The sequence below is a fragment of the Aspergillus neoniger genome (genome assembly GCF_003184625.1).
Source record: "Aspergillus neoniger CBS 115656 unplaced genomic scaffold BO87scaffold_14, whole genome shotgun sequence".
In the NCBI taxonomy this organism is placed as follows: domain Eukaryota; kingdom Fungi; phylum Ascomycota; class Eurotiomycetes; order Eurotiales; family Aspergillaceae; genus Aspergillus; species Aspergillus neoniger.
This window is the reverse complement of record NW_020291142.1, coordinates 704,592-725,505: the sequence shown is the minus strand read 5'-3', so window position 1 is coordinate 725,505 and position 20,914 is coordinate 704,592. Positions and strand designations below refer to the sequence as shown.

The window sequence follows — 20,914 nt, the reverse complement described above, 5'->3', positions numbered from 1 at the left end:
CATTAAGAAAGTGGCAGGAGCACTCAGCTGAGAGTGGAGAAATCTTAAATTGTCCCTGCCTGATAGACTTGTTTGAAGTTCCTGGTTGATCGTTGGGTGGGTTGATGACGTCATGTTCTACTTAACCTTTATCAGAATATGTATAGTCAACAACACAGTTTAAACTGGGTAAACGAATATGAACGCAAACATGTATTCATCGCCATAATATTCAACTAAGCTCTCTATGATCTGTAAATGCAACTGTAAATGTATACACGTATGTATAGAAGAAGTATATAGTATATGCAACGAAGAAACCAGCAACCATCTAATCTAGATAGTAACAACATCTCCCCTATCTAAGATTCAGGTAAAAGATGAGTAAGAAAAAGGATGATGGTGGAAATCACATATTATCCTCCGACCAGCGACTCCTCGCCTTCAAATACGCATCATGTTCACTCTTCCCATGATCCGCATCCGTTCCCACTCCCAACCCGCGCTCCACCCACATCTTACTTCCCATTTCGGACAGACGGGACAATGCTCTCGCGAACGCGAACCGCTCCTCGTCACCGCTGAAGATCGAGGTCGTTTTGAGCGCTTGCATCGACAAGCCTAGATCGTCCATCATCATGCGCATCGCGTCGGAGAGGTCCGCGCCGTCGTCGTTGCTGCCGTCCGTGAGGGTGGATTTGACGTCGTCGGCTGAGAGGAAGAGGTTGGTGAGGGGGACTTCGGTGGTGAGGACTAATTTTGCCTGTTTATTCCATATTGTTAGTTTGAGTTGGTATTGGTATTGGGTGATTGTTTGGGGGGAAGGAAAGGTTTGGGGGCTAACGCACCCTACTCTCATAGACAGCATCGATGAAAGTAATGAACCGTCTAGCCAGATCTCTCTGGGTCAGGTTCATGCCCGGCACGTCGGTGATGATGAAGGCTTCGTAGTTCCGGACGAGTTCTAGGTAATCTGCTGCGCCGGTAGCACTGCCGATGAGCTGCTGGAAACTGAATTTGGCGGCTTTGCCGCTGGCCAGGGGCACATGGATCTTGCGACCCCAGACTTCTTGGGTGGCGGGGTGTGGGGGGTCGTTGATGGGGTCGCCGAGGAAGTCGAACCATTTCTGGGCGTGGTGGTCGGCGTCTGGGCCGAGCGGGTGGTGGTAGACGGCTGCTGGGGGACGGGGGATCTTGCGGTAGTCGGTTGGGGAGTTGAGGTTGATAACGTCGAGGGCGGTCTTGAGGAGGTTGATGCAGGGGATGAAGGATTCGCGTTGGATGCCGTTCTTGTAGAGGTCGTCGGGGTGACGGTTGGAGGTGGTGACGAGGAGGACGCCGTGGGACATGAGGGATTCGAGGAGTCTGTTGTTTTGCTTGTTAGTGATGGCTGTGGTTTGGGTGAGACTGGTCGGTGTAGTACCTTCGGAGAATCATCGCATCTGCGACATCTGTGCACTGGAACTCGTCGAAACACAGCACACTCGAGCCCTCTGCGATGGAAGCCGCCACGAGAGGCAGCGCATCAAAGTCGTTGCCGTACTTCATCTTGACGACGTGCATGCGCTTGTGCACATCCTGCATGAAGTTGTGGAAGTGGATGCGGGTCTTGGTCTTGATGTTGGGTGGGAGGGTCTCGTAGAACAGGTCCATGAGCATGGTTTTGCCGCATCCTACGTCGCCGTACATGTACAGTCCCTTGGGGAGGGATTCGGGGATTGTAAGTTCCTGCTTTGCGTTGCGATTGAACAGCGAGCCGAAGAACGACTTGGGATTGGGGTCGAGGGATTCGATGCTTGGCTGGACGACCGGCGGGGGGTTGTAGGATCGAAGTCGTTCGTACAGGTCCTGCAGTTGCTCAATGATCTCTGTTCATTGTAAACCAAGCATGTTAGCGTGTGTAATCGAGATAAGGCCATTTTTTCAGACTCTCCCTCCCCTACTACGGGAGTGACCTCCGCTCGACCGGAGACAACCAATTCGCATGGAAATTCAACATACGTCTTTGATACGGATCATCTCGCAAGCGACCCTGCTGTACACGAGCATCATACTCCACCAGCGGACCACCCTGCATCCCAGCTGCAGCGTCGCCCTCCACAGCCTTCCCCTCGGCGGCTGTCGCAAAGCGGCGCGCATACTGGCCCTGCGACAACCTCACATCGACCGTATCACGGACCGGTACTCGGTGAGCCGTCACCGAGGGACGATAGCGAGAGTTGTTCGCGCCATGAGCACCCCGTCTATACTCCCTGGCGCCAGGCCGGCGAGTGCCCCGAGGAACGGCACGCAAAAGAGGGCCCCGAGCCCTCAGTGCGCCGGGCAGGTAGTCCGCGCACAGTTTCGCCGAGGATCCGCTCATGGACGTTGCGTATAACGAAAACTGTATGGGAAAATGGTGTGTGTCTGAACAAATGTGCGTTGCGACAAAGTCGTGGAGACTTAAACCCGAGGTTGTTCGGTCGGCAAATACTCGGCGAATGAGACGGTCAAGTGCGGCGCCCACGCGGCGAAGAAGCGGGGACAGACAAGTGGACACTGAAGAGGGCAACAGGAATGCACGCGCTGACAAGTATGTACAAGTCGACTCGACTCAACGGGTCGAATGCAAGTATGCAAGTGAGAAAGAAAGTCCTCTGAAGAGCCCCGATATTGACCGGAAGAGCAGAACTCCGCGGCGAAAAGGAACCGAAGCAACAAGAAAAGGCATTCCGATGGTCTGTCATGTGACTCGGAGAGCGGCAACTGATCGGCCCCCAGATTTAGAGCCGACAAAGCCTTATTTGGCCGAGTGGATCATTCGTTTATTGTGAACGCCGGAACGGTAATTGGTTCCCTACCATGTGTTCTACTTGGCACAAAAAGCAGATGGTAAACAGTAGGTGTCGTAGCCTACGGCTAGAATATATATGCAAGAGAAGACTTATGTACAAAAGACAATAGCACATCACAGTAACAGGGTATGGAGGGTAAACAATCAGCCATGGCCCACACAACAGAAAAGTGCAGCTTCAAAAAAACAAACAAAGAGTACATGATGGCGTAAACGTTTCAGACATGTCATTCTTGTCAAAGCATCAACCTCGTGATTCAATAACAACCGCTCAGAGGCTGATGACCAGAGACAACAGGAAAAATAACCATAACACCGGGACACCCGATGCACCGCCACAAACGGGTGCAATATTCGGACAACAAAAGAAACTGATAAAAATGACAGACAGATCTATCGGGATATAGACGGAGGGTGATGAAATAACGCTTCTATGCAAGTCCAACATATAGTGTGAGCTTGGAGTTCCGCTGGATCGCCGTGTCCAGGTCACTATCCGTGGCCAAGTCGACGTACGTCCCGGACGGTTCGTCCTTGTACTGGACCATAATTTCATCTTGGATCTTTAGACGGTCCGTGAGCTTCTCCTTGAGCTGCTGAAGGCTGATGTCGTTCGGGACCCGGATCGCAATGAGGTCGTCCTGGAAGAAAACCTTGACTTTCATGGCACCGCCACTCGACGTCGACACCTGCGTTAACGAGCTAGGTTGGCGGTTCATCGGGGGTGGTGCGCCATTGGAAAGTGAGAGGGAGGGTTGACCGCGCTGGTGCGAGTTGCGCTCTGTGTGAACGGCAATCGGTGCCTGCGACGACTGGCGCGACACGCTCCGTGACGGCTCATTCGCCGAGGAATGATGCGAGCCACCGGAGAACCGGGTCTCTTCGCCAAATGCGTTGGGATCGATTTCAAAGTCACCGGGGCGGGGAGCGAAGAGCTGACGGACCAATTGACAGCGAGAGATATGGGGCGGCATAGCCAAGAGCTTCTTGATATATTCATCCAAATTCTGTCGGCGGCCGTTGGAGATGGCGTCCGTGACATGGGTGACTGGTCCGGGCATATACGGCAGCGTGCGCGGCTTGCCACGGTTACCGGCTTCCTCCTCGAATTGAGTCAACAGTGCGATCTGGAAATCGTAAAAGTCGTGGTAGTAGCGGGCCAACTCCCAGCAGCGACCGTCCTCCATTTTGGCCTCGATGATGTACCAGTATTTGTCGTTGTCAAAGCAGTACCGGGGAATAGATGCCGCGATTGGCGCCATCAATGACTGGTGATAACTCTGCTGCGACTGGTGCGAAACTTGTTGCACAAGCGACCCTTTACTGGCATTGCGAGTGTGGTAGCCCTATCGCACGAAAGGTTAGGGCGACAGTCCTCACGAGTCGCGGATGCGACAAAAGGAGGAAACATTGGAGACTTACCTGGGACTGGCCATTTTGACTCATTTGACTCTGACGTCCGATGGACATCTTGTCCATGCTCGACGTGACAGACTGCATCGACGAGCCACCAGCGGAGTCGATCTTGCCCAGCGTGATGCTGCTGTTCTTGTATTCGGCCGTCATCTTCTTCCATTCCTCCACCTTTGGCACGCCGGCACGCCTGACAGCTTCAAGCGGATCGGTGACCGCTTGACCTGTCTGCATATCGCGAAGTTCGAGGAAGGAAACGGGGATGAGACCCGGGCCACCCAGGCGACCGATAGGTTTGGCGACAAACCATTCCTGGTTCGACTGGGCGATAACAATAATGGCCTCGCCAGCTTTGGCGTCTAGTTCGTCCGGTCGCTCGGCCTGGAAGTCGTACTGAACGATGCCATAGACCATGGCACTCGAGCCCTTCCCCAACTGCGACATCCTGGGTTGAAAGCTATTGCGGGAGGAATTGCTGATGAAGTCTGTACCTGGGAAGGCAGCTCGATCGGAGAAGCCTGAGTCGTGCGGCTCTTTCTTCTTATGATGGTCCACCGATCCGGCGCTGTGTCTCTCGTTTTTGCCAATCACTTCAAAGAAGGACACGGGAACCAACCCCCTCGCACTAGGGATGAGCGGATTGCACGCTTCGTACCAGTCCAAGTCGTCCTCCCTGCTGATAACGTGAAAGAAGTCTCCCTTGCTGAAGGCGAGTTCCTGCGAGTTCCCGGGTTCCGGTTGGTAATCGTAGAGCGCTTTGATGACCTACGCGCAGCACAGGGATGTGGTCAACAACGGGTCGCCAAGGATAGGCTGCTCGACTAATGTCGGCGAACGAAAGCGAATAACACGCAGAGAAATCAATTACAATCGACAAACAACCAAATTTTGAAGGATGCGACTATAGAAGAAAAGGAGGGGTAAAGGCAGGGGGGGAAGGAGGGGAGGGTGGGATCAACCAGGGATCCGAAAGGCAAAGAAATGGAAAGAGTGGAAATAGAAATTGAGAATCGGAGAGGGATGGAAAAAATAAAAATGGAAAGGAAATTAAATAAGGCGAAATAGTGAAGGGGAAAATTAAAGAAAGGAAAGGGTGTAACACACCTTCTTTGGCGGAAGGATGGCGATGGCGGACTTTGGAGTAATAGAAAGGTGGTGGTGACTATGGTGACTGAGATGGTGGTGGTGGTGGGGTTTGGGATCTTTCTCCCCTTTGAGAGAGCGTCGAATGGCCTAATTAATTGGCGGTGTTGGAGATTAGTCCAGAGCCGATAGATTGCGCGCGGCAATAATGATCGTTCCCAGTCAGAAAGAAGAAAGGGAAGGGCCACAGTCATCAAATCAAGGTGCTAATTTTTCGGGGAGGAGGGCGCTCGGAACAAGCGACAATCGAGATAAACGAGGGGCGGGAAAACGAGGGGGTTGCTTGCAGGCGGGTTTGCCAGCTTGGAACAGATAGATGTACGTACCTTCATTATTTAGTTTGCTAAATTCTCCTTCCGGGCGAAACTAAATAAATGAACGTCGGAATGAATCAATGAATAATACTCCCTAGGCAGGTCAACCTAGCCAGGCCGTGCCCACAGGTGGTCGGGAACGCCAGATCAGCCGCCGAGGCAAGGCAAGACGTAAGTACGGGGACGAGTAGGGTTTGGTAGTTTGAGCGAGGCCTGCAGCAGACAAGATCTGATCATCCACTTTATGCCCGTTGTCAGCCACCCCGGTCCAGGCGTATCACTGTAGATTCGAAGGTCTTGTCGGCGATGGGATGTGTTGGAATACAAAGAAACCAAAAGAACAAGAGAATGGGCGGCAATCCCGGGTAGCAGCTGAGAGAGACGAATGAGGCAAAAGAGACAGGGTAAATGAGTAAAAGAAAAGTAAAAAAAAAAAAAAATATAGTAAGACGAAAACTTTAAATCTGAACAATGAAGGAGCGTTTTAAAGTGATACAGTAAAAAAAGATAGTAACAGACAAAATAGCCTGGGGTTTGATAGGGAAAGAGAGAGAGAGAGAGAGAGAGTAGGGACAAGAGGGAGTGTCAATGGATGAAATAGAGCGGACGGTTGTCAGCGGCGATATGTTGTTATAGTAAGAAAAATTAGAGTAACTCCCTAGACGCTGGTCTGCAAGTAACCCAGACAAGGGTGACAGTGCAGTGGCCTCCTAATTTCTGCTGGTCTTTCTTTGCCTATTTTTCGCCCTCAAACGAGCAGGACTACCACGGACGAGCCGGTATGGGGAGTTCTGGATTGCGACGACTGGGACAGAAAAAAAGCGGCCCGCTTTCCTTTGGTGTTCCCCCCGCCCCTGAGGATGGATGGATGGATGGATGGATGGATGGGAATAGAATGGGTGCGCTGGAGTGGTTCAGTGGGTGGACAATGACGAGGATCCACGCGTGACAGCTCGGCGGAAGGTTCCCAGGGTTGCAGTGTTCTGGAAAGGTCCTCCCCCTAGCAGAATGGTTTAATATTTTTTTCCCTTTTCTTTGAGTTACCAGATAGTTCGCCTGCTCCTTGCGACAAAACCGGTTATGGAAGTCGGAAGATAGTAAAGTTGGCGGCGATGATGACGATGATGATGGTGGTGGTGGGAGAGGCAGCAAGTAAGTAGTAGTAAGCGGTCGAGTCAAAGGCACGGCGATAGGAGAATAATGGGCCGTCCTGACTCCTACCACCACTTTGCGGGAGCACTTGGTGGCTGTGACCCAGACGAAGGAGAGGCAAATAAGTGGATTGAGTGGATTAGTGGCCGGATGGCATGGACCGTCGTGGGGTGTGAAGGATGGAAGCCGTCGAGAAATCGAACTGCTGGTTCAACTGTGGCGGGTACTCCAGCACCCTCGTTCCCGGTTGGTTGGTTCCCCGACCTGCGAATTGGAGATGAGGGAGGTTAGTATGGCGTTGGTTTTGTCCTCGTGGCAGTAAAACGAACTCGAGGAAGGATCCAAAGAAGGGTTACAAGCGGGTATAAAACCAGATGACTGGGATTAAAGGAGGTGGTGGTGAAAAAGTAAGTGAAAATAGGCAGAGCGCGATACTTCATCCGCCGGTCGAAGGCACATACACTTACCAACAAAGGAAGGCAATGTCCGGTTTGTAGCAGATCGTGATAGACGTTGGACTGGCTGGCTGGACTAGTTTTCTGCTCGGATCGCCTGGTCCTTGAAGCTAGTGCGTCTATTTCTTCACTTTCTTTTTTTAAACCTAGACTAACAGAGGAAATGACGACAAACTCAAACTGCTTGGAGAAAAGTGATTGTGATTGTGATAGTGATGGGGGCAAATCATCCATGAGGAAAATCCATAAGATTGCGAGACAAGACAAGACAAAAGAGCGGTTCAGAAGGAGACAATATAATGATATTATAACCTACCCAACGCTGCCTGCCTCAATACATACCATACATCAATCAAATCCCAACAATCAAGACCCAAAATCTACAAAGCACACCATACAGATTCAGTCAGTCACTCACTCACTCACTCACACACCTACAAAATCCAATAAATTTTTCTCACCCACCAATGTCAATTCCTTCAGCTTCGACGCCAAAGCAGGTGGTTGTGTGCCTAAAAATCCTTTATTTAGTTGATTCACCAGTCAACCAGCAGACCGGGAGCTGCTCCCCGGCCGTCTGCATGGATGCACCGCGTAAGGTATGACGGCCGATGTCCACCCTGGTTGGTCGCTAAGGGACTAGGAAGTAAATACTTAGTTAGCTGAGACTCCTTAGTTTGTTTCTGCTTCCAGCCCTGTTGGTAGTGTCATCCCTGACTCTATTACCTCTTTCTTGTTAGTGATTTTATTCCTTGATTATGATTTTCCCCTTTCCCTTTAGTTAGGTTAAGGTGGGTTCATTATTCACTTCCCTTATTTTACTTTTCATATTTCCTCCCCCTGGGCGCAGTTGGGCAGCAGTGAACCACCGCCCCTCCCAAATTCCCTTTTCCCCCCGTCGCATTAAACCGGGAGTGGTATAGAAGGCCGGCACCGTCCAGCTGGAAACCCGCCCGATCGATAGGCGATAAGAATCAGCCGAACAGACTAGAAATAAAAACAACCATGGCTCGCAGCCCCTGTGTGTGGTGTAGTGTGGTGTGTGTGTCCCAGATTCTGCAGGAGACAAACCAAAAGCCCAGCGCGTACGTACTGTGTATGGGCCACAAGTGGCCCCGGTCCAGCGTACCTGAGTTGCGACGGGCAGGGCAGGAATGGTCATTGGGCTGCTCGGGTGGGCAAGGAAGAAGGTGTGTGTGGGTTCAACACACACACCGAGTTTGCCCATCCACACACCACACCACAGACACACACACACACACATTCCTGTGGTCTGTGTGCCCTTCCTTTTTAATTAACGGAGGGCTGCCAACTGCCGGCTGATTCAGGTGTCAACTAGTTTCAATAACTAGTTAGTAACCAGTTCTACAGAGTATCTAGACTTGTTCGATTTATCGTAGCAGAGTTTAATTAACCCCGACGACTTCATGATCTTATTTTATTTTACTAAGCGGAGAAGAGAAAACGGAAAAGGGACGAACTGCTCCCAATTTTTTATCTTTTTTTAATTTACCCATCTCCTGGACTATCATTTCCCCTGTACCGCTGCACCTCCGAGCCTGAAACTCTGCAAAGGAGCTCGGACGGGGAAAAAGGTACTTAGGCTGGAAACGCATCCATGGTTTGTATGCCTGGATTTTACCCAATCCAGTCAACCCAACCCAGCACTAATTCCAATCAGTTTGGATCGGCACAGGGTCTCTTCTCCATCTAGTATAGATGGAGGATGATCAGGTCTGAAGGAAATCCCCCGGAGTTCCGTCTCAAGATGGATTAGTTTGGATCCCAACAATGCTGTAACCCAAATGCTAGCTAGTTGGCAAGGCAAAGAGGTATATCCGCGCCTTTTTCAATATGACCGAGGCTGTAAGGGACGACTGAGCTCTTTCGAGCATGATTTTAAAAGGTCTAGTACTTTGCATCCAGCCTCAAATATTTACCTCCGTGTCTACAAAAGTAGATATATTATGCGCGCGATCTCTGTCTCCTCCAGTACCTACAGTAGTGGCATACCCCAGCCGCAGAGTATGACATGGATTCTCCAAGCAAGATATGACTCTACTACACAAATCATCTAGATCCATTCCATTCCCCCCCCCCAGGCCAGTTCTCAAAAACCTTGTACACCCTGCACCTCATCCACATTCACAGACACACCACCCTTGCAGGTAGTAGACAAGCCCAGTCACTGCACCCAGTCAAATCCCTAACCGGGCTTATTCCAGATGCCGTCCGCATAAGGTTATTGCTCGTATATGCGAGTATAAGAAATAAGAAAAAAGAAACAAAGAAGATGATACGCGGAACAAGCGAAAGCTGAAGTCAACGCCACACCACAAAATAGAATTTCAGTCTATCCATCTACCGTTAGTAGCCAATGGAAGATAAAGGTAGCTAACTAACTAGATACAGTAGTCGAGGCACACTGCAGCAGCTTAGCTACCTACAAAAGTATTTAGTAGGTACTTAGATAGCTGGACCGAATAAGCGCACAGCTGATCGGATCATACTTAGTATTATTCGCCACTCTGGATGTATGTGGGTAAAATCGATCCATCCATCGAGCCCACCAGCCAGCTGAGTTAAGTACTCTGTAGCTGAGCTAAAAAGCAACAAAGCGGATTGTACTTTGTGCCAGTACCACAGGATATTGCGTAATTTTAGCCCATTAATGTGAAGCACGATCCATAGATCAAGTCCTGCTGTTACTTTGTGTGTAGCGAATCATTATTCTTAAACATCCATTACTACTACTATACTCTGGTAAACCCCGCACCAGCACCACCACCACGTGAAAAGTACCAACTATCATATTGTTTCAGTCCTCAATATTATAGACCATGAAACAAGCACTGAAACAACCCTCATCTGACGAATCCAAACAGCACCTATACCATATACTATCTTCAGCCTCGTGCAGATGCTCCCCATATCATATCATCCTGCAAATCTGATATATCATTCTCCAGATGTCATATGCACCCTTCCTTTCCCCTCCTCCGATCAAATCAACGTATCTATCTAGTAGTAAGTAACTAATATCCGTCCATTTATATCTAGGACTTATCTAACTCGCGATGATCGAAATCGATCTACAGCTGATCATCGGGTTTGATTTCCGTCTCGTCTCGTCTTTTCAGGTTTTTGCCACCATCGGATACTAACGGTTATCTACTTCATCTACTTAATTCGGAAGGTATATGCATGGTCACTCACTCATTCAGTTACCACAGTAAGTACTAAGTACTTTATGAAAAGGCCCAAAAGTACGGGTCTAGACCGGTGGGGGGAGGGAGGACTATCTACTACCAATCTACTTAGGAGTGGGAGAGATAGACTCGTCAGATTTAGTGGATTAACTACTAACTAGCTGGGTATAGTATAGTGTCATGTATCATGTACGAGGGTAGATAGATACATACATACATAGTAGATACATAGATCATTGTTGACTTATCACTGTAGATCATCCTCTAACGGTCGACTTACTTCCTCCTTCATGTAACTTTGATCTCATCTCGCTTGCGTTGATGAGGTGCGGGGTATCTATGTAACTGCTTAGTGACTGTTTTTGACGTACCCCTCATCTGTGGGTCGATTGTGGTGGTAAGTACTTTGTATGTCCTGTTGGATACATAATGTTGGGGTGAATGGATGTGTCTGATGTTTAAGGGAGTGGGAATTTTGTTGGTTTGAGGGTGGGTGATAAGGTTCGAGAGGGGATGATGACCGTTTCTCATCTTTTCCTAAGTAGACAGACTTGTATCAGTTGACGCTGTGGTGGGTACAATGGGGCTGCTGCCCATACTTTTCGTGTTTTAGAATTGACAATGATCATTGTATTGACAGCTGCGCTACCGAAATGTTATCAAACAAACGTCAGACGCCTTCCCTTATACCCACTTCTGCCTTCTATCCATCGACTTTTTTTTTCTCTGTGCACTACCAATCCTCTTCAAGTCAAAATGGGTATATGTACTCAGATCGTAAGCGGTTAATGCAGGACGCCTCTAATGCCGGAAGCAAGGAAATAAAACGAACAGAACTCCAAGCGCCCTGAAGAAACGAACAGAATAGGGGAAAGCTGGGGTGTGCTAGAAGTATCCAGAATGGTGAAAGGGGTGTCGGAAGGTGAAAGTGAAACCGCAGGTTGCAAGGAGGAAAAGAAAAAATAAGTAAAATCGAGAGATACGGAACTTAGATCTGTCCCTTGATATCGACGATTCGGTGGGCCTCGGCCTTGGCTCCTTCGAACAGTTGGCCGGCCCTGCCACCCGTAAGCAGTCTCACCACGCCATCTTTCTCTTGGAGGAGGTCCTCCGAAGTATGGTCCAAAATGAAGCGGGCGCTCTGCTCGTCGGACTCGAAACCAAGTTCTTCGGTAATGAAACGGATGTTTACATCAGGTTTGTACCTGTATTATCAAGGTCAGTGGCCGTCACACGTAGAGTCAGAACAGAAACTTACGCTTTACAAATTGCTGCAAGTGCAGAAAGTCGCTCACGATCCACGAACATATCCATTAGATAAGCCCCCATATTCGGGGTGTCGAGATAAAGCTGGAAGAAACGGTGATAGTTCCCAAGAGCAAGAGCGGAACGGACATCCAACGCATGTTTCACAGCAAGATCCCGTTTGTCTGCTGCAGTTAGATCGGCCAAGGCATCGTTCATGGCCGTCCAGTTGCGGGTATGGATGAAATAGAGGATACGATAGGCCTTGAACTCCGTAGGATGACCGCCAAGTTGCTGTGCATACAACGCTCGTAGTTGAGTCTGGCACTGATTATACTCACCAAGGTCACCTTTCTCTAGGGCAATTCGGGCATGGATTTCATAGACGCTGACAGTGAATTCGTTCCTGATATGCTGTACAGTCAAATCTTGACGGAGGGATTTGAACTGATCACAGATATAGCCATAGTTGTTGTCCTTTTTCCATTTCTTCTTCAGTAGGTCTAATGTTTTCATCAAGACCGGCAAGGGACGAACGGTATCCGGATTCGGTGCAGAAGTCAGGCGGAAGTAATTCTTCTCGAGCTCCTGGCACCTTCCGACAACAGGGCCTTGGTTTGCATTGGGGGTCGGTGATGCACCGCGGGAGGAGGGTGAAGATCCATGTCGTCCTTGTGCGTCCTCGAAACGTTTCCTCCGCATCTCCAGATTAGCTTTTGACTTACTTGGGTTCTTACTGTCCATCTTCTGCCGCTTGTCTGTGGAAGGATAAGTGACTCGGTCTTCAAAGGCATTCTGGTTGTTAGTTTGTCTCCATGGTGGACAGCTGCTCGCGTCTCCGTGGTACTCCACCGATTTCCTCTTCTTCGATAAGTCAACCAATGGAGTGCTGGACTTCTTCGGCGAATGTGTCCCAAATGTGGCCCAAGTCGAGACACCTGGGCTGGCGAGCACCATGTTGCGGTCGTTTTGAACCATGACCTGCGGCAGAGGCAGGGTTTCCCAGTCGATCTTATCGAGCATATTACCCTCTGCTGCCTCCGTGATGACCGACTTGAGTTTCGCCTCCATCTCACTCCGGTCGACCGTGGGAAGGCGGTTTTCGGGCGCAAAGCTGCGTTGCACATATTTGCGGACGGCTTCTGGAAATTCTACTTTTTTGCGGGTGGCGGCATCGGCAGACATCGTCGGGGGTGTAGAAGAAGGAACAGGGTTGGTGGCTTTTGTGGGCGCGATACTACGGCGTGCTTGCACTGGGATATAAGCTGGGGCCACTGCTGCCACGTTAGTCAAGTCTGAACAAATGTCACGGGCGGGAAGAGAAGCATACCATGACCAGAGTGAATTGAGGTGGTAGCGGTGGCTGAAGCCGCAACACGCCATGGTGGGATGCCGGAGCTCATGATGAATGAAGAAACGATGATCTATTTTAGGGGCCAGTGCAGAAAGGGACAATAAAGAAATGCGAAGAGTGATGATAATCAGAAAAGAGAGGTATTAACTACGAATGATTTGGTTCGAGCCAGTCAGAACATATTCCTACACCAACAGAGCCGAGTAGGTATCACTGAATGTAAGAGAAAATAAAGGTCGGCCGGTCTGTTTCTAACAAGACAAGGGGCAAGATGATATGTAAGTTATCCACAGGGGTATGTTCTCCAGGCTTCGGGGTGAGTGAATAAGGATGAAGAGCGGAGAGAGAGGGAGACTCGCTTAGTGACGCTGGATCCCACTTGACTTGTCTCGGTGGCGGAGATTTCGTCTTGGCACGGAGACAAGATACCGCCTACCCAATATAGACAAATTACATCAGCACGCCGATCTGACTGATAACGAGCAATACAACCAGCGCCAAGGCATCTCGCTTTCGTATACTCTGCCCCTCTTCACCCTTTCAATCGTGAAGAGATGCTGCTTGATCTTACTAGATGTTCTTCAAGCCTTTGGATCTGACAACTGCGCTTCGCCCCTCGCTGTTGCCCGACGAGACCTTACTCTTTGTCCAGGATGCGGTGGGGTTGTACGAAGGGTGAGTAGCCGGTTGTTACTTCACCTGCTGCATCGGTGGTCTCCATGCTTGGGTCTATTTCACTTCTTCTGGAACCGAGCCTTAGTGACACAGTATATATCTTCTCAATTGCTGACTGTTAATGTCTCTTGCATGATCAGAAAATATAAAATCCCCAATTATCAGAATGGCCATGCCTATTTGACCTCGCATCGTGTCTGTTATGTAGCAGTTGATGAGCCGCGGAAATACTCAGTTGGCATTGACCTCAAGGATATTGATAGAACAGAGTACCAAGTACGTGCTGGTTCAATCATGCAATCTGGCCTGAAATCTAATGTATCATAGGCAAGCTTCTGGAAGTCCTCTCCAAAGATTACGCTATACCCTAAACCGCTGAAGAACATTGACCGGTCGAAAAGCGCTGGCGCAAGTCCCTCTCGATCGCAGTCGCCCCTGACCCCAAAGTCCGTGTCTCATCCTAGTGCGGGGCTTCCTCCACCCGTGAATGCGACATGGGTATGCCCTATATGCACCTTGTCCAATCCCGTGCCCTCCAATTTCGACCCGTCCACCGCTACCGCGTCCACGCCGATACCTCCTTGCCTGGCATGTGGTATCAAACCCCCTTTTGCGACTGTCCTTAAGGCTGCAATCACTGCTGCAACAAGTCGCGAGAGTACTGTTGCGACGCTACCCATCTCTCAACCTGGGCAAGAGTCCTCACTTGGGAATAATGGCCCCAAGAACCTAACGATTCCACAAAATGGTGCCCAAGTGTCATGTCCTCGCTGCACATTCGTCAACCATCCGTCTCTCATTGAATGTGAAATGTGTGGAGCTTCCTTGGTCTCTGCAAATATCCTCAAGGTCACCAATGGCGATCACTACCGTGCGGAATCCCCGGCCCCTGTTTTTGATCAGGGCAGTATAAAGAGCAAACAAATCAAAGATTGCATGAAATTGTCATTCCGTGGAGGTGGCGAAAAGATATTTCTTGAAAGGTTGAAGGGCGCCTTGATCCAGCGGAAATGGCTTCTTTACAATGCTCCGCCTGTGCCACAACAACCATCGCAGTCAAGCCTCGAAGCTCAAGGTTTAGCCGTGCCTGCATTAGCGAACGGCCCTGGAGCATCACAGCCTCGCTCACCGGGAGTTGGCATTGCGGGGCTTGAGCGACGAGGCCTTGAGGCTCGTAAGAACAATGAGCTCGTCATTGGCAATGCTTTCGAGGATCTCGAAGCGCTTATGGCATCGGCGAAACATATTGTTGCGCTTGCTGAGACGCTAGCCCGCGAGTCTGGGATGGCTAGTGACGAGAGCTCTGCTGAAACTAGCGCCGTCCTTTCGGAATCAGCGGCGGCGTTGGGTATGGTGACAACGAAAGATATGCTCGGGTCCGGGGCAGAGAGCCTATATCTGTCGGAACTGTCACGAAATCTAGCAGAATATCTAACCGACGATCGTAAGGGCATCTTACAGAAAGAAGGCGGGATTATCAGTCTTATCGACTTGTGGGCAATCTTCAACCGGTCCCGAAACGGGGTCGAGCTCGTCAGCCCTTCGGACTTTCAGAAGGCTGCGGAGCTATGGGAGAAACTGAAGTTGCCAGTCCGTCTGCGTCGATTCAAGAGTGGACTGCTCGTTGTGCAACGATACGACTGGACTGATGAGAAGACCCTTCGGCAGCTGCTAGACTGGATGGCAGAGCTCCGTCAAGTGCCACCCACGGAGCCGGTAGCCTGGGACTGGCGTCTGTTTGGACGCGCCGTGACCGCACAGGAGGCGGCACAGCGATTCAAATGGAGTGTGGGTGTTGCAGCGGAGGAGTTGGAAATGGCAGAGGACAAGGGAGTCCTTTGCAGAGAACAGGGAATTGAGGGGCTACGGTTCTGGTTCAATTATATTGCGTCTGACCCAGACCTGCAAGAATTGGATGATCTAGGACTTGCAAAAGTTAGCATAGACAACCATGACATATAGAGATGACGGGAATTTTGACTAAGAATCCCACATATGATGATTCTGAGCGAGCAACTTCTACTTTGAGTTTCTGCCTGAGGCATAGCTGTAGACCGACAACCCCGCGTTTGCCCCGTGATTGGCTTATCGGAGCTCTCTCCGCCTTATCAGCTGCCAACTCTCTCCCTCCCTTGCACTTCCAAGTCACTCCATGCTTCGTTCATCAGTATTCTAGCTCTCTTTCCAATAAACTGATTAGCTATCTCTCAGATAAAAGTTTCTACTTTGTGGTTACTGTCCTTGTAGCGGCCCTCCTGACCCCTAATCGTCCCCTGTGATGTAACCGAAGACAGCTCAGTGGCCGTCCGAATCCGGTCTGACGTCGTGGTCGAAGAGCTTCATCACTCCTTGCTTAGCATCCTTCTATTCTAGCTTATATACTTCAAACACAGAGTCCTCACGAGCCTCAACTATGATCTATACAACCGCAGTTGCAAATATCAGGGCCGTCAGACGTTCCACGGCCCTGGCCAGAGCTTATCCCCAAGCCATACTCTTCGCATCATCTCAACATCTGAAGTCCTCCTGCCAGCGCCGTCACATATGGCGCGGTCCGGGCGAGAGGATAAACTACGAGTATCTGGAGAAGCAGATAGATAAGCACAGACGATACTGTCTTTCGAAGCTTCGTGAGAAGCCCGCACGTCCGCGGAAAGCGAATGTGTACGAAAGTCAGAATCCATGGGGGTTCCGAGGTTACGGACCGGGCTATGATCGAGACAAGTCTTTTCAATTTTACAAGAGAAATGGTATTAAGGGTGACTTTTGGGAGGCCGAAAGGTCCCGCATCAAGGAGAGAATGAACCAGATCAAGAGGGAGATTGATAAGGATCCCTACGCAGCATTATTCGGAAGAAGGTTGCAGCCATTTAGCTCCTTCGAGAAGCTTGATAATGCCTTTACCTCCATTTGTCGTTCTTTCCTAGGTCTTGACAAGTCGGAAAGCACCATGGATACAACAGCACGCCCAAAGGCCACTACTGCAGTCTCGAAGGACTCTTCGGAATCGCCCAAGAAGCCACAACCAGACGTGAGTGGCAGGGTCCCATCTTCAGACGAGACTGTATCAGAGACAGGTCGACCAGACTATGAATTCGACCCTGTTAGTGGCCGTATGATACCCAAGGATACTGAGCAGCCGGTGGCCACAGCAAAGAATTCTCGCGGGAACGACATTGATACATCGGACGGGGCCCAGAAGCCTCATTCTGGGCCCACCGGCTATCTATCCCCATTTGAACGAACAATTTCAGAGCCTAGGCCGGCAACAGGATCAGGAAACGATAGGACAGAAGAAACATCGCAACAACGTGTTGAGGTGGCGCCAGTCGCGGATGAGCCCTTCCAAACTCCTGAGGTGCAGAAACCGGAGTCACCAACAGAAGCTCGCTACAAAGCTTTGGAGCCATCAATTGATACTATGAAAGACCAGAGAGATGTGTCTGAGAAACTTAGCAGTCTCTCAGAAGCGATCATGGCCGATCAACCTAAGCTTCAGGATCTCACAATGAGCGGTGGACGCGTCACCTATGATCACCTAGAAGCGCCAGTCAAAAGTCGTTCGTTTGGAGATCAACCAAGCAATGAGGCTTCGATGAGATCTCTAGAGGTGCCTGAAAGCCCTCTAAGTACAGCACACGAACAAGACAGGGTGCAAGCAGAGAGGGAGGAGGATTTAGACATCCTGAATGCCAGTGATATTCGTTCACAATACTTGGCTAAGCCTAGTATTGACCCTGAGATTGAGAAGCAGATCCGTCAATCTCTCGACGATAGGTTCGATTCATTTGTCGATCCCGCTGGTGACATTGACGCCCAGAGCGTTCGAAGCAAGTTTCAAAAGCATGAGACTGTCGGCGCATCTGACGAGGCCATCATGCCAGAGAAATCAGACGTTGGTGTACAGCCCAATCAACAAACTGCAGAAAGTTGGGAAGCTTCACAGGTACTCCAGTCTGGAAAGCAGGAAGCTACCAAGAACTTCGATCAAACTACTACCATTGAGCAGCCGCTCGCTGGCAGCCCGTCAAGTGAAACCTATAGAGTCCTTGCATATGATCCCTCGACCCTTCAAGTAAACGAGGCGGAGACGAGCTCGTCTTTCCAGGCTTCAGACGAGACAATCCACCCGGCAGAAATTCTAGGTCGCCTGAATGCCCCTGCCAAGTTCCTAACCCATTTTGCGAGAATGCGTATCGATGGTTACGAAATTGTTTCCGGTGGTGGGGATATTCTTGTATTCAGAAAATCCAGCAGTTCGGTGCATGATAATTCCGCTCTCCCTTCCAAAGCAGCGGACAAAATTGAAGCTAGCCCCGATGTCCGAAGCAGTGAAACTCTGAAACAATCTACATCACCTACCCAGATACCGCAGGAGCATTTCTCCAGCCAAGCTCCTGATCATCAGATCGAATTTCCAGACGAGACTTCACGGGCCAAGGGCTCTTCTTCGAAACGCCAATCAAGAGCTGGCCAGGCTCTACGCAGGATGCTGTTCAGTGGCGTAGCTACCGCAGGAACATGCTACGCCATAGGTGTTGTTGTCGAATACTTCCGCACGGGAGGACAGGATGGCCGGGGTATTGATGCTTTTACGGCCTTTGAGTCTGAGCGGCGTCATGGAGACTAAATTTGGACGTCTTCGTACAAAACTGTATGACTATTCGAGGTGACTTTTGCCATGACAATGACGAGTATGTACTATGTAGTGCGTCTCCTCTCTGTAGTTAGAGTTACATTTTCCATTGAAAACTAGGCTACGCTATCTGCTCCATTAACGCCATCTTCCCGCTATGCTATGGGTACATCAATTTTGTATGAGCAAAAGACAAGAAAGCAAAACGAAGACAAATAGCTAGCAAAGACAAAGTAAAAACAAAGCAAAGGCTAGGCAACGTGCGAGCAAAGGCTAAGTAAATGCAAAGTGAATGCAAAGCAAGGTGCAAGCAAGGACAAAGCAAAGTCAAATCTATGCAAAGCCAAGGTGCAAGCCAAGTGTAAGCAAAGGCCCAACGAAGAGCAAAGCAAAGGCCAAGCAAAGTGCAAGCCATGAAGAAAGCAAGAGAGTACCGAAAAGAAAAGTTAAGACGAGAGGAGAACACGTCACGTCACGTCCCCAACGCCTATCGCACTAGCAGCACAAAAGCCACCATCCATCCCTCACCCCCTCAGCGCCTAGCCGCAGACGACGACTCCGCAGGCTGCGACTCCTCTAGCGGAAACTTCTCAAACATATTCTGCATGACACCACACTTAGCGCGGCCGCCCATCAAATAACGATTGAGGCCAGCCAACAACTTCAACGCGGCATGCCAATCACTCTTTTTCCAGAGATCATACTCCTTGCTAGCGAGCATGCGGAACACGGGAGCGTCATCTTCGTCCGGAGCTTCATTTCTCTCCTCTTTGAGAGTGTGTAGCCAATCGAGTTGATCGATATCGTGCTCGAGATCTTGCTCGGTGTAGCGACGAGTGGCGTCTCCGGCGCGGAAGGTGTGCAGTTCGGTGTTGGAAGTGTCGACGGGCTTGTACTTTTTGCAGTAGATGCGTGAGATCTTGGAACTGGGGAATATGGCGCGTTGGACGTGAAGTCTGCTGCCGTGAAGGTTGATGAGGAAGACCTCTTGGTCGGGGAGGTGGTGGCGGTGGATGTGCATGTGGTGCAGGTTGGTTAGGAGTTGGCCGAGGTGCAGTTGGAAGTTTTGGGAGAGGGTTTTGTGGAGTGGTTGGTTGTCGGTTAGAGTCTAAGGGGTCGTGTTAGTGGGTTGGAAGGTCTTTTGGGGAGATGGAATAGGAGGGTTGAGGGGGGGAGACTATACAGTTGTCATTGGCAGGACGGTGCGTGCGTACATAGCATCGGGGTAATAATCAACGACGACGCGGCCGGAGGTACAGGGTCCGTCTTGACGTTTCTCTTTGTAGCCGGTCCAATATTCGAGGTATTCTCCCATGACTTTGGGGCTGGTTGGATGGGAGGTGATGAGGTTAGTGTATCGTTGCTGTGTAGGGTCTGTTAGGGTTGATGTTGTTACGTACTAGAGGTGGAACCAAAGCATAGGTTTTGAAGTCGGGTGCATGACATCCACATTGAAGAACAGCTCGGATATGAGAGCATGAAGTACGTTGTCTTGGTTGTAACGTGCTTGTCTGAAGTCAAGGTTGGTTGGACAGGTTGCAGCACTTCCTGCCTCGTCCTCGAAGAGACCTTTATCCCACTGAGGAGAATCCTTAAGGTTACGGAAGACGTCGAAGAAAATGGTCTCGAGGGTAGGCCATTTATTCTGATTGACTCGACGTCCATTTCTGGCGTTGCGGAAGATCCAGACAGCGCGATGGACGATCTCTAGACTTGAGTTAGCTTTGCTCCTTCTGAGTTGTTTTACCTATGTGCCAAGATATGGATAGTGTTGGATGCGCTCTGGTGGGTATATAGACTCACTATCTTTGTCTGCTCTCTTGAGGTATCGCAGAGGCACGATATCTTCGTCAGGACGGCTTAGATAAACCCTGGCTTTCATGCCGTGGACTTGGATATCAACGGATTTTGTCTCAGAAACCTCTGGGATCGTTTCCATGACTCTGAAGGCTGGCCATCTGATGTATTCAGTATTGTCAAATTCCGCGGCAGCTCTTTCTTCTGCAGCTGCTTCTGCTCGCTCCTCTTCAATCATCTTTTTCGCAGCTTTCAGCTTCGCGAGGTCCCTCCTGGCTTTGGAGAGTCTGAGACGCGCAGCCGCTTCGGCCACCTTCTTCCGCATCCCCCTGGGATCCATGATTGCGGTGGTTCACGAATGCATATAGAAGGAAAATGAGGATGGGAAGAAGGATAGGGACGTGTCTGCATCTACCAGCACAGAGTGCATTCAAAAGATGAGTTGTGGACGTGTTGAGTCGTCGTGGCAAAGGCCATCTTGTGTTAGGAGAGTGAATCTGCGTGCACTGGTTGTGATATCTGCTAATGCGGAGACATCTGGCGGAGACTGATCCGTTTATGATGTTTGAAGATGAGGAAGTTCGTGGTTGCGTTGCACGAGAACTGTGAATGTGGTGTTGGAATGCAGCTGGAGGAGAGTGTCATTGTGTTAGATTTACAGAAGTGAACTATATTAATGAGGTTCTCTCGAGCTAAATGGTGTTTGCGT

At 50.0% G+C, this 20,914-nt stretch overlaps 8 protein-coding genes across 8 annotated transcripts; 3 read left to right on the top strand and 5 right to left on the bottom strand.

The window, feature by feature from the left end:
- Nucleotides 1-232: 232 nt before the first annotated feature.
- Nucleotides 233-2,628, bottom strand: BO87DRAFT_376246 (AFG1 family ATPase). The gene is made up of 4 exons (XM_025623251.1): nucleotides 1,981-2,628; nucleotides 1,403-1,847; nucleotides 828-1,344; nucleotides 233-742 (listed from the first exon to the last, which is right to left on the bottom strand). The coding sequence occupies exons 1-4, from the start codon at nucleotides 2,339-2,341 to the stop codon at nucleotides 389-391; spliced, it is 1,677 nt and encodes a 558-aa protein (XP_025480418.1). The 5' UTR covers nucleotides 2,342-2,628; the 3' UTR covers nucleotides 233-388.
- A 603-nt stretch (nucleotides 2,629-3,231) lies between these two features.
- On the bottom strand, nucleotides 3,232-6,081 carry BO87DRAFT_45913 (phosphatidylinositol-3-phosphate-binding protein BEM1). Its single transcript, XM_025628929.1, has 4 exons — nucleotides 5,695-6,081; nucleotides 5,330-5,458; nucleotides 4,235-4,990; nucleotides 3,232-4,158 (listed from the first exon to the last, which is right to left on the bottom strand). Exons 1-4 carry the CDS (start codon nucleotides 5,698-5,700, stop codon nucleotides 3,244-3,246), a joined length of 1,806 nt encoding a protein of 601 aa, XP_025480417.1. The 5' UTR covers nucleotides 5,701-6,081; the 3' UTR covers nucleotides 3,232-3,243.
- Nucleotides 6,082-6,882: 801 nt separating this feature from the next.
- On the top strand, nucleotides 6,883-7,487 carry BO87DRAFT_386347 (uncharacterized protein; the record flags this gene model as incomplete). Its single annotated transcript, XM_025624756.1, has 4 exons — nucleotides 6,883-7,120; nucleotides 7,225-7,241; nucleotides 7,370-7,402; nucleotides 7,440-7,487. 4 exons carry the CDS (start codon nucleotides 6,883-6,885, stop codon nucleotides 7,485-7,487), a joined length of 336 nt encoding a protein of 111 aa, XP_025480416.1.
- A 309-nt stretch (nucleotides 7,488-7,796) lies between these two features.
- On the bottom strand, nucleotides 7,797-8,612 carry BO87DRAFT_45946 (uncharacterized protein). The gene has a single exon (XM_025628960.1). It carries the CDS (start codon nucleotides 8,551-8,553, stop codon nucleotides 8,071-8,073), a length of 483 nt encoding a protein of 160 aa, XP_025480415.1. The 5' UTR covers nucleotides 8,554-8,612; the 3' UTR covers nucleotides 7,797-8,070.
- A 2,874-nt stretch (nucleotides 8,613-11,486) lies between these two features.
- Nucleotides 11,487-13,146, bottom strand: BO87DRAFT_386346 (SAC3/GANP domain protein; the record flags this gene model as incomplete). Its single annotated transcript, XM_025624755.1, has 3 exons — nucleotides 11,487-11,703; nucleotides 11,757-13,017; nucleotides 13,074-13,146. 3 exons carry the CDS (start codon nucleotides 13,144-13,146, stop codon nucleotides 11,487-11,489), a joined length of 1,551 nt encoding a protein of 516 aa, XP_025480414.1.
- A 518-nt stretch (nucleotides 13,147-13,664) lies between these two features.
- BO87DRAFT_376242 (ESCRT-II subunit protein VPS36) lies at nucleotides 13,665-15,752 on the top strand. The gene is made up of 2 exons (XM_025623250.1): nucleotides 13,665-14,048; nucleotides 14,100-15,752. Exons 1-2 carry the CDS (start codon nucleotides 13,905-13,907, stop codon nucleotides 15,732-15,734), a joined length of 1,779 nt encoding a protein of 592 aa, XP_025480413.1. The 5' UTR covers nucleotides 13,665-13,904; the 3' UTR covers nucleotides 15,735-15,752.
- A 178-nt stretch (nucleotides 15,753-15,930) lies between these two features.
- Nucleotides 15,931-18,552, top strand: BO87DRAFT_415660 (uncharacterized protein). The gene has a single exon (XM_025626702.1). It carries the CDS (start codon nucleotides 16,186-16,188, stop codon nucleotides 18,400-18,402), a length of 2,217 nt encoding a protein of 738 aa, XP_025480412.1. The 5' UTR covers nucleotides 15,931-16,185; the 3' UTR covers nucleotides 18,403-18,552.
- Nucleotides 18,553-18,940: 388 nt separating this feature from the next.
- Nucleotides 18,941-20,545, bottom strand: BO87DRAFT_458734 (uncharacterized protein; the record flags this gene model as incomplete). Its single annotated transcript, XM_025628894.1, has 4 exons — nucleotides 18,941-19,516; nucleotides 19,592-19,733; nucleotides 19,809-20,115; nucleotides 20,212-20,545. The coding sequence occupies 4 exons, from the start codon at nucleotides 20,543-20,545 to the stop codon at nucleotides 18,941-18,943; spliced, it is 1,359 nt and encodes a 452-aa protein (XP_025480411.1).
- Between the last annotated feature and the right edge of the window lie 369 nt (nucleotides 20,546-20,914).